At 41.2% G+C, this 12,827-nt stretch overlaps 1 protein-coding gene across 1 annotated transcript in view; it reads right to left on the bottom strand.

Annotated features, from left to right (window-relative positions):
• Positions 1–12,827, bottom strand: part of stim2b (stromal interaction molecule 2b) — a 43,649-nt gene that overhangs the window by 15,077 nt on the left and 15,745 nt on the right. Inside the window, exon 2 of the mRNA XM_073474458.1 lies at positions 8,330–8,460. Coding sequence (XP_073330559.1) covers positions 8,330–8,460 — 131 coding nt within the window. The remainder of the gene's footprint in view (positions 1–8,329; positions 8,461–12,827) is intronic.

Genomic DNA, 12,827 nt, shown 5'->3' with positions numbered 1-12,827 from the left:
TGAAAACTTTGCCCAGTGTTGTTTTTTTCCTTCTCCTTCTTCTTACACAATACAAATGCAAATGAGCTTTCTCACTGACGTAAAGCCAGGAACCAACTAAAGGAACCAACTGTCTGCTGAGTCACTGTAGGGACCACAATGTGTGCAATAGTAGTCCAAACAAATGTCTTGCAAAGCCCTTAATGCTCACTGTACTTTATGAGAAATGAAGTCCTGCTGGCAACGGATGCAAACTTCGAGGACATTTGCCAGAGCAGATGAACAAGAATAGAAAAGGACTGATGAATGAGTGGACAGATTGAGTCTCTCTTTATGGCCACAAAAGAATCTTCTTTTTTGAAGTCTATAATTGTGAATTAACCCGACTATTTTCACTTTATCCTCACAGACATTTAATCTTATCTCAACTCGATCGAGGTAAAGTGACATTAGAGTGCAGACGTGTTGATTATTACTTCACCACCAGTTTTCTTGTTAGCAATCCAACACCTTATATTTTACATACAAATGGTCTGTGGTGGAAGAAGTACTCAGATCTTTTACCGAAGTAAAAGTATAGTATTAGCATATAAAGTACCAAAAGTAACAGTACTCATTATGTAGAATGTCCCACTTCAGAATAATACATATGATATTCCAGGAATATCATATTACGGATGAAATGTAACTAAGTACATTTACTCAAATACTGTACTTAGGGACAATTTTGAGGTACTTTATTTGAGTATTACTGTTTTCTGCTACTTTATACTTCACTTCATTTTGGAGGCAAATATCGTACTCCACTACATTTATTTAACTTAAGTTACTAGTTACTTTGCAGATTACATTTATTTTATCAGTAATACATAAAAAAAACAAAAAACACTGATCTGATAATCAATAAAATGCTAAAAATGTAATCGGATACTTAATCGGTCGACCCATAACAAACAGTATATACATACTTGTAAATATGTATCAATTACTTTTAATTGTACTTTCACAACACTGTTAGTAATCGAGGAGACTGACCACAAATATTTTTAACCAACATATTATATATTTGCAGTAAAAATACAAATTCTAGTGACAAAATTTACTTCAGTATTTACATTTTCTGCTACTTATTAATGGGAAAGATGCTGAATATTGCTTTTTAAATGGCCCGGCTGATAATCGGTCTGTCCCTGCATTCGACCACTGCATATGATCCAAGTAAACTGTCACACTTGTTGAAGAAAAAATACTGCACTCACAAGACTACAAAGAGCTACTTAATGAGATGAACCAAGTACATTTACTCAATATTTTTAATTATGAAACCTGCTGGCAGAGCGGCGGAGCAGCTTTGCATGTGGTCAAAGGCAGCTTTGTCATGTTTTATGGAGCCATATAAAATATGTGGTGAGCCGCACACATAAAGATGTGTGGGAGCCTTGCAGCTACTGCGGTTAGGTAGTGTGATAGTTGTGATAATTACGGCCTACTGAAATGTCAAAAGAGAAGAAATTCCGGCAAGAAAAAACAGATAAAGTGGTCTTAAATTATGTTTACGCTTTGATGCGACAGTAAACGCTAAAAATAAAGCGCTGGAGTCTTGTACACATGAATATGGGATAGAGAGCCTCGAGATTAATATTCTATACTTACACAGACAGAGGCCGAGCACAGACGGGGTATGACACATCGTCAGACACAGGCAGGAGCAAACAAAGACATATTTGTTCCAATCAGATTCCAGACTGGGTGGAAGCTGGCTCGAGTTCGAGAGCCTCTGCTCTGTCTCCATCCACACCATCTGTCTACAACTGTTAATATGATTTACTAAAAGTTCATCACGTTTACATATCTCAACATTGATCAAATCTTTCAGTAATGTGAAACTACAGGAAGAGGATTATAAGATTGATTAGTTGCTATTAATGTGTTGTAAGTTTGGGACAAAAAGTTTGCTGTACTTGGATCTGATCTGATTTATGAAGTGTGAGAACAATTGATTTATCACACATGACAGCTGGGCAGTCTCCATCGTGAAACCATCACTCGAATTATAAAATCTTCCTCATGCTTCTTGAGTTTTTCAGAAGGAGTTCAGTGAGGCCTGTTACTCTGCACAAGATCAAAGTGGGTGTCTCTGCGTAACAAAGCGCTCCGTTATCAGACATTTTAAATTATATGTTTCCTGGTCTTTGTTACATAAGCTTGTGTTTTATTAGATTATCCTCTGAGCAGCAGTGGCCTGTACTTGCTGACGTTAGGGGTCTAAATTACTTAAATCTATCCAAGTAAAAAGTTTGATTTTATTCAGCAATTCCTCACATTAAAGAAACGTTTTGCTTGAAAAACGATCAAAAACAAGTATCAAAATAGGTGGCGATCAGTTTTCTTTGGATCGGCTAATGGATTAATAGAGAAGAACATTTTCAGGAAAATCAAGTTTAAAATGAACAAGTACCAATGTCTAATTCTGGCAAATGCTAAATTCAACAAATGTTTCACCAAACAAATCACCACACTTGATCATATTGATGCAATATGGTTTATAGTTTATATTTAAATCATAATTACTCCGGAAAATCCCCAGAACAGAGTATTTCTTTGGTTCACTGCTTCAACGTCTGTGTGCTAAATATTGAGCGAGAACCCGGAGGAGATTAGCTTAGCGTAAAAGCTGGAAATAGCAGCTAGCCTAGCTCTGTCAAGTTAAAAAATATGCCAAAACTCACTCCTTAAGACAGTGTATCTCGTCTGTTAACCAGAGATGTAAAGACAACAAGGTGAGGATTTAAGTTACAACCATTTCTTGGCGACCAGCGCCCGGGTGCTCAAGACTCCAGGAAGTCACTACACCCGTCCACTGCTCGCCAAGAATTAAATTCTTCAATCAAACAAGATAAAACACTTTAACGACTGTGCTTTAGAGGCATCTGGAGAAAGCCTGGCTAGCAGTATCACCCTGCATCCAATCTTGACGCTACGCTCATCACCTCCTAGCGTTAGCTCCACACATAGATAATGTGGCATCAATCCTCACATCTTGGCAAACGAGCAACTGACTGCATTTCTGAAAATGTTGAGCACATGGCTTGATATCAGTAGTTTTAGGAGAAGAAAGCATGCTTTTGAACCAAGCCTTTAAAGGTCTCATGGTCATAAATAAAAAATCTCACTTGACGGTTCCCTCTAGCAAATTCCCAGACGAGTAAACAAACACCTCTTTGAACCCTCTGAGGTTTCTACTTTCTACAGATACACCCTAAATGCTCCATGAGCCGCCTCAAGTTCCTTCTGTTCATACCCAACAAGCCTAAACACAAGTGAGTCATACATACAGGATGCTTGCACACATCTAGAACTCACATGCTGGCCTAATTTTTCCACCAAGTTGTTATTCATGGCCTGTCAAGAACTAATAAAGTCCACACAGAAGCAGCACCATCCTCCCCTGCTGTGACGCGGGTCGGGGTTCTTGCAATTTCAAAGTGATGCAACGCGATCCAGCTGAGCGTCTTCTTGGCAGGCAGGCAGGGCAGCGCGCAGCCCAACGCCCCGGGGAGACGACGTGCACCTGCCGTCCCCGGCGACTGTGCTCAGCAACAGACCCCCGAAAGTCAGTCAAAACACCCCGACGACGCCCAGACTCACAGAGTCATCAGAGACGGGGTCGTGTTTCACTGGATTACAGCTGGATTTCATTCCTAATAAAATTCTTCTCCACGGTGGTCAAATTACAGACTGTAAAAAAAGTGATTACTTTTGATTTTGAGACTATTTATACACATCATCTAGAGGCCTTCAGGGGTAGAAAATCACTTTCTGGGAGATTTCTGGGAACGGATTATAAATACACACAACTTCAAACATCAGATAATCATGAGAGTGAACAGCAATGCTGGTGAGACTGCCAAAATCGACCTTTTCCCCTCATCACGCCAACTGATTCTGACAAAAATCCAGCTGTCTGCTTCACTAGAGAGCTATTTGTGTTCAGCAGCGACTCCGAACATCAACTTCAAAAGCAGCCAAAGCCTTTTCTGTTCAACATCCTGACTGATACCTGAATACAGTAGCTGCGCAGGGAATGGAGGAACTTGTTGGGCTGGCCACTTCCTTGTTTGCTCTCCTCGCCTCACCACTCCACTGTCAATACCGTATGTGTGAGTACATATGTTTTATAGGTGCAGACGTGTTCTTGTCTTGTCTGTAATGACGAATGCAACTCATGACAATGACTCAACGACCTATAAATCATCTGTGTGTGCTGATGTAACCTATAAAACATGGTAAGATGTTAAAATGTCTGTGAGGATCATTTCCCTGTAACTTATCAACACTGATTGTTGTTAAGCTACAGAGGAATTTTAAAAACAGCGCAGTGCTACCAGGTAATTCACAGGTAACTGATAAGGCCGCTTTCCACTCAGTGACAGTGGTGGGCAAAGTCCTCAGATTTTTTAATGAAGTAAACGTAGAAATACCATAGTCTAACAATATTCCATTACAAGTAAAGGTAAGAATCAAGATTCAAGTCTTTATTGCCGTTGTGCAAAACAAAGAAACAGCAAAGAGTCTCCCTGAGCTGCGTAGTGCAGAATATAAGATGATAATAATAAGAAATAGTAATAATTTAATCTTTGTTATCTTCTTCAGTATTATTTTATTCTAAGAATAAAATAGGCAGAAAGAATTTAAAATGTTAATTTAGTAAAAGTGCAGAAGTATCAGCAAAATGTACTAAAAGAAACTAAATCAAGCTGTTGTGTTCTGAGTAGACAGGACTACAACGGGACGAGGAGAGGTGGACTCGGAGTGAGTGTGATCGATGTTATAGACACAAAGTTGATGACAGTGTTTCTCAGATGTCGAACTTTTGATATGAAGATGCCGACCACACTATCATCACCATCTCGTTGCTGCTGCTTACATACACCCTGACGCAGATTCAAAAGATGCACTGTGTTTCTGTATGTAAATAACTGTATATATGATAATACAACCCTGTGTTGCGTAATGATAATTAAATTACCTTGTACCCTGTAAGTAGGAAATACGAGGGCTGTTTTCCTCAGTTCCTCACTTGCACTCCACTTAAGTTCAGTACTTAAAACCACTATTCGGTGCTAAAGTGGGTTGTAATAGCACAACATGCAGATTTCTGGTGCATGCATTGCTTGAGATGACAAATTACCTGCAATCAAAATACCAAAAATAAGTGTGAACCTTCTCAGCTTGCAGCCAAAATTCCTGAGTAACTTGAATACATTTGCAAGGTCAACCCTAGACTCTGAAACAAAGTAGAAAGACAGCACCTCCATCTGAAGGCTGCCTGAACAAAGACAAACTGAAATGATTGTCTTTGTCTGCCTGGGCCTTTTGCTTTGCTGCTGCAGCTCCATGAATACATGGACAAATTAACGCTGCCTTGAATCGAGCAACAGAGAAAGTATGAAGTCAGAGTCGTGCACATAGAAGTGCTCACAGTATCATGTGGTGAAATAAGAGCCAAGACCTTTACGGCTGCAACTTATTCTGCTGTTTATTTCCTTGATTATTCTATCGTACTTAATACCTTTCACCAAACAATTAATGAAGGACGAGAAAAAACAGCAAATTTGTGTTTGTTTTTCTGCATTTTTGGCTTAAAAACCCAGCGTTACAATCCACAAATCATAGTGGATAAACAGAAATGCCTCCAAGGACATCAATCAAATCAAATTTGCCCTGCTCAGACATGTGCCTAAAACCCAAACAGGTAAACATCAGCCAGAAGCCGCTGACACTATCAATCACCACTCACGTCATCCTTACCAGCAGCATAAGAATCTCTGAAATGCATGTCATGAAAAACTGGATACCCTGGCCACGGCTATAACATTACAGATATGAACATCCTCGTAAATTCGTCTCAGTCATCCTCTAAAACTTTTGGATAAAAGTTTGTGCGTGTGTGGTGTTGGGGAGTAATAAGAGAAGGAAAAGAAGCAGGAAGTGCCAGTGAGATCTTTGTTGGCTCAGTGTAAGGTTTCAGCCAGGTGGCAAAGGGGCGACGAGGTGACGGCCCCACACTCGTCACCGTCCCTCATAACCACGTCCCTCCGCTCAACTCATCGCTGCCGGGAAGAGACTGACATTGTACTGAAAATAGACAGTAAATCGTGTCCAAAAAGACATTTTCCCACCCACATTGCGGGATGTGGACGGGAGGAGCCGGTGATCAAACCCATGACCCTGACATAAATAGAGCTACATTTGCTTGTCACTCTTAAAAATGACAACCTGGAACATAAGCATGCTCACTGCGGCATCCTTCTTCATACTGAAGTCTCTTTCCTGGTACCAAAATATTGTCTCCCTCTCAAGAGATTAGTGTTGAATAGTAGGCATGGCCGGATTATCAGGGCCGACATTCAGCATTTCCCCAATTATCTGTATCGGTCAGATTGCCTATAAAACAATCAAATGTAAAAATGTGCTACTTTGGCTCTGATGCAACATCCTCTCACACAATGTCCCGCCCACAACACTATCTGATTGGTAACACAATTAATAGCCTGTAAACAATAAAATAATCTAAATCTGCAAAATAGCTAGTTACCAAATTAATCAAATAAATGTAGTGGGGGGGAGTATAAAGTAGCTAAATTCAAAATGGCTGCACAGTTTCTATGTTTTTCTTCATGCAGTCAAGTCTTTTCACTTTCACATAAAATCCACTTGTTTAGGTCCTGCACTCCTGTTCATGTGACAAACTCCCTCTTTCTTACAACTAACTGATAGACAGTCACTAATTTGGTGAAAGGAGCATCCATCATGTTATGAAACCCTGCTCCACCCGCCACCGGAGCCCAGAGAAGAAGCTTGGAAATCCTCAGTAATGAGCTGCGGCCAAAAACAACTTTGACTTTCTGCTGGAAAGAAACAGACACGACTCGCGGCCCTTATAAAGACAAAGGGGAGAAAGAGGGCAGGGGGCAACACATAACATGCTCCGATACAGTACAGCATCAGTCGTACATGCACGGACACACATCGCCTTCAAGTGGGCCGCGGGCCAGTTCTAACTGCAGCCCTCAAGGGTCTTAGACGGGACGCATCCAGCTCCTTACTGAGGGGCCACTGCAGGGCTGAGGGGGTATAACGGTTTCTCACACCAGCACTTCTCAGCCAGTTAAAAATGACTCCTGCCAACACACATACACACAGAATGTGACCACGGTCCCGAGTGGTTTCTTTCTGATCGTAAGAGGTCGTTGATTACCAAGAGACGTGGAGGCCACGGCAGGTCAGAGTGCTCTCAGGTGTCAGCTCTGCCGCTCTACTCACTCACAGAAGCCTGTCCCACCTGACTACAGACCCCACCCCACACACACACACACACACACACACACACACACACACACACACACACACACACACACACACACACACACACACACACACCAGGCTACAACTGCATCACTTGCAAATATTTTACGACAACTTTAAATTAACTGTCTTGAGTTTGACTGAAAGGTCGCAAATAAAAGGATGAAACTTTTATCCAAATAAAACTAAAAATCTATATTCTTTTGCTTCAAATGATGGTAAAATGTATGTAAAAGTGCCACTAACGATGTGTGACACCAGTGTGTCTCCCTCCTCTGACCTAAAAAGCTAAGCTAAAAATTATTTGACTATTGGGATAGCTATAGAGCCTGACCCACTGCCTCAAGCTGTTACTCACTGTTAGCTTTGTAAACTAAACATTTATTTTTATGTGGCGTTCCACTTTCGGAGCTGACAGGGAAGTATTCTTGTGTCAACACACGATTCACAAACCAGCGTTTGGTTTAGTTTACCTAATAATCTACAAAATAATTGCTCCTGTTTACACCTCATCTTAAAAAGGTCAAGAGCCAAATTACTGTCTTTGTGCAGGTCTTGTAAAGCAATTAGGCCTAAAGGTTTCGTTCTTTGCCCGATTGGTTCTCAACCTTCTTGCTTGTGACCCATTAAAATGAGGAAATGTCCATTCTTCTATCACCGTTTATGACCCTAGTGTGTACATGACTTGTGAGCATTTCAACCAGAGTCAATTTACCTTCCTCCTGAAGGCTTTTTAAAAGCCTCAAACGGTAGAATCATTCAGTATTTCACAAGAAAATGGCTAAATTTAGATAAAAACAACCTCAGATTTACTTCAGGGCCCCATCATGAGGTTCTGTCCCCAGGTTGGAAACCACTTAAGATCACAGGTTTCGATTTAGCTACACGTGACTATGTGCCTCGTCATGTGTCTTAAAGCAACATGCTTCAACTTGTGTCACCTTTACACCCAGAACTGTAAATGCACATTCTCAAAGCTCACCTCAACACTCTCGTTGACCTCTATTCCCCCGTCATTGTCGTCGTCCAGCTGTTTGTGGATGTGCCGCAGCGCCTCCAGACTGAAGCGGTCGGCCTCACCTATGCATGGTGGCATCACGACAAGACAGGGGTCTACAAGAGACAAAAAAACAATCAGGTTAGAGATGAAGCATCTGGAGGAAGTTCAGCACACTTCCTCGTTTTCATGTCACTTTTAGTTACAGCTGTTTATACACCTGTGTTTCAAGGTTGCACCTGCAGAGTTTGCACGAGCCAGCTTAAAAAACAGCTTTACTGGATAGCACAGGTGCTGGTTCAAAACACACCATCATATAGTGTCCTAGTAAAATAAGGCTGTGTTTGCAAAGTTGGTCCATATTTTGTAGCAAATATATATGTGATGACTGAAAAAAATCACTTATTTTCCTTTGGAATGAAGCAGACATGTTGGCGTAAAAACAATCGTGCTAATCATTTAATCATTTAGGTCGTTATTTCACGTTTTTTCAACCGGCTTCATTAACAGTTTGCTTTACCACAGGGCTCAGCTTGTAACGCTCTTTCACTGTTGATCTGATTGGTTGAAGTTAACCTGTGAAAATGGTGATCAATAGAAGGATCGTCCACTTTTTTAAAGTGCCTGCCCTTTTCCAAAATGTTGTTTGGTTCTGTGAAACCAACATTATCTTGAGCTGCAGTAAACGGATGATGAATGATGAATCACTGTGGATAATAATCCTCAGGATCAGCACTATTGGCATCCATTCAACAAAAAATGGTTTTAAATGCCAGGTGTCTTAAATGTCTGACTCACTTTAAGCTGCAGCTTTTAGAGTGATTCACTGACAGGTTACAAAACAGCAGCAGCACATAGAAACTTCTGGATTTGCATGATTGCAAAGAGGTGACACAAGCTTTGGATGACACAGTCACTAAGCTGTGGATATAAAGAAGCCGGTGTTTCTTACATAACATTTGTTTTCCTTGGAGGAGAAGTGGAGCACTTGTATGCCCCTGTGTTCACCCTTTAAAAGGGGCACTATGTAGTTTTGTAGAAGAAATTATAACTCTGACTGAAACAGAGTAAAACATTATCAAATTGTGTTTCAGTTTATTCAGTCATGAAAACGAAGAAAGTTTGTTTATTTTGTTTGTTTAGGCATACAAATATACGTCAATGAAGATCTTTCTCTTCTGATTAGAATTTCTTGCCCAAAACTACATAGTGCACCTTTAAGGACATTTCGTTCCAATGTGGCTCCGCCTGCCTCCAGTAGGATGACCACACCTGCCCTGCAAGCATTTATTAAAAACGCACGCCTCTTCCTTGTGTGATCTGGAATAGGGACAAGTTATGAAACAAGTTTTGGAGCACTGTGTGTTCCTGCCGGGATCTCTCGTGTGCTGTTGTCATTCACGCAGCGTCCCCAGGCATCCCCCACTTGTTTGTATTCAGTGACCCTGCGGTCCCACTGGGGAAATGAACCCATTACTTCCAGCCTTCCAAGCGACAGACAGTTTGAGCTGGCCAGGTGCCAAACTGTCTCAGTGGAGCCATAACCACAGAAACACACATATACAGATACATACAAGCTCATTTTATAAGAAGATATAAGTCACAATTACTCCACAAAGTGGATAGAAAATGACAGAGACAATCTGTCAAACCTTTAACCACTTGTTTAATGTCAATCCAAGTAGCGCCAAGGCCCTGTCCAAACCCAACAAATGATGATGCCGCCTGTTTGGCAACATTTTCAGACCAAACACAAAGCCACAGAGCTGCCGAGGGAGACGTAACACCCAAACCACAAGCAGACAGCTTTCAGTTCCTGCTACTGTATCAGAGGAGCTATCTGTAGAATGGGAAAGCCATAAGAAAAGGGGGAAACGACTAGCCTGGCTTGTTTGTTTTTTCCCCCAAACAAAAAAAAGGCCAGCTGTTTTACCCTATTTCGAGTCTAAATGCCAAGCTAAGCTAACCAGCTGCTAGTTCTAGCTCCATACTTGAGAGGTTAGGCCAAGTATGGTGCTAGTAATATGCTAATTTCCCAAAATATAGAAGTTGCAAATAACACAACTATTTTGGATGCTTGTAAAAAAAGAAAAAAAAAAAAAAGTGCATCCATATGCAATGTACAGTATAGCATATAGGCGACCATGTGGCATTTTCAGTGGCTTTTTGATGTAGGATCCATTTACTGAAACAAGACTTGACACGTTAGTTATAGAGTTGCCACTTGGCAATTGCCAGAAGAAGCAAAAGGAGACATTGGACTGGACATGTGCCCGTGCTAAGTTTGGATGATAGGACACTGGGGAGGATGCCCATGTAGACTGAACAGGCCGAGCCTCACGGCGATACAGTACCAGAGGTTGGCTGACACACTGTTGGTTTGTTTGTAGGCTGGCTGGAGCGAGTGAAACCAGAGTGGCTTTTAAGTCTCCACCTGTTAAATGATGATGTGGTAGCACTGAATGTTTAACTTGTGTTTTGACTAAGCTGTTGCAATTAAAAACAAAGATCACCTGCAACTTCCTGGTACAATCAAGAATCCGCCTGGTGTACAAGCACACATACCGTAATTCCTTTAAACCCTGTGCAGTGAAAAAGAGGAACAAAAACAACCACAAATACCTTGTAAACACTTAAATTGTTTAGCTTTTTGTTCAAATGCGCATCAATCAACGACAGGAAAGATTATCAACACAATGAGGCTCTTTTAGCAGAGTCGGTCCGTCTCCAGTCGAAAAAGCATCTGATAACAAGTTACATAATGCATTTGCTTAGCCCGCCAGTGCAGTTTACATAGCCTGCTGTTTGCATAGCATGCATATCTATTTGGCTGTTTGGTTATTTAAACAGGCACAAAACTCAAGTACTTTACTTGTGTTTTACATACGCACACACACACAGATGGCTGCACATCCCTTTTGTGAATCCCTATTTTACTTTCTTTGTTTCGCAAAAGACATCAAAACTGATAACGGCACACTTTTACAAAAGACTTTCTACTATTTTGATCTCATGTCTTTCTATACTCGTGGCCTGATTCTGTTCTTCACGTACGCATGAAACTTATCTTCAGAAGCTCAGAGAGAAGAGAGATAATTCTAAGATAAAACAAACAAAAAAAACCACTGTCATTAAGTGACAGTATTTAAGATGGGCCACCCGGCGTGCGATTCAGAAATATGACAGCACAAGCCTTTCCTTCCCTGGTGTCCTATTTTTTTTTGGGTATGTTTGGGGACGGTTGCGGGCACTACAATGAGGAGCCATGTGACAGGAAGTGGCCGTCAGTGACCTCTGACAATCCAGGGGGACGCACGCAAAATCAAAAACAGTCGGGAGAAGCAGTCCCAAAAGATGACAAAATTGGAAGAGCGCTGGGTTATTTTTATCCCATCAGGCTCCCAGTTGTCAGGATGTAAAAGCCTAATAATGGCAGAGGTCTCCCTTGCTCAAACACATGCAGATGTTAAGCGCACACACCATGCGTGTGTGCTTAACATCTACACACACAGCGGGTAAACACAAGCCGAGAAGCAGTCGTACAGTAATTCACCTTGCCATAACTCACACTTGTGAGCTGTCACAGAGGCCGGCAGGTTTGCTTCAAAAGAACCTGATAACAAAAGCGTTTAGCTGTCAGCTGCTGCCTTTAAAGTGAATCCCAAAGCTTCAAAATCGACTTTTTTTTGTACAATATATGCATGTCATTAACATGGTTCTGTCTTTATTTTCACAGGAAGCTGTTAAGCAGGTGACAGGAGAAGCAGACAGGAAGGAGTGTGTGTCTGATGTGTTTACGGTGATTTTTTAGGAGGGACTTCCTTCAACCTGATCCCTAGAGACACGCGGACATCACGTTCATACGACTTAATAGATAGAGCAGACCCTCGCTTTCTAACCCTGCTGCATTCTGGGTGTTTGCGGAGACGTCGTTCTCGAAACATTTGAACAGACCAAAGTGTCACATAAATGTTTCCTCGCGCAGGTTTGATGTGATAACTTGACAGGAGTGACAGCACGGGAGTAAATTTAGTTTCTACTGCATTCAGATTCTCATGTGTGCTCTCATTTAACTCAGATCAGTGCTGTGACAGGACTGTACAGTACTTTCCCTTTATGCAACTAGTCCATTGAAACTTCCACAGAATGATTCTTTGTTAAGAAACATGGTGTACTGTACTATATTTAATTTGAGTCGCTCCCACATTCACTGTCCTGCTTCTGTGAAATAATTTGCCAAATGTGTATTCATCCGCAGCTGTAAATAGTTCCCAGTGAATGCAATATCTAATACTGCTTGAACATTTTGCTAAAAACAACAGTAACAAGCAGTCTTCGGTAAATACTTAACCAATTGTTTGTAAATAAAACTACCCACAGGCAGCGTAGGGAAACTGGAAAGTACTGAGAAATTTCTTGACAATAAAATCAAGATTTATGATGTAGCAAATAAGATGATAAGGAGTTTGTCTGGCTGAGTTTC

Source organism: Pagrus major, chromosome 10 (assembly GCF_040436345.1).
Source record: "Pagrus major chromosome 10, Pma_NU_1.0".
In the NCBI taxonomy this organism is placed as follows: domain Eukaryota; kingdom Metazoa; phylum Chordata; class Actinopteri; order Spariformes; family Sparidae; genus Pagrus; species Pagrus major.
This window is presented reverse-complemented; position numbering and strand designations above follow the sequence as displayed.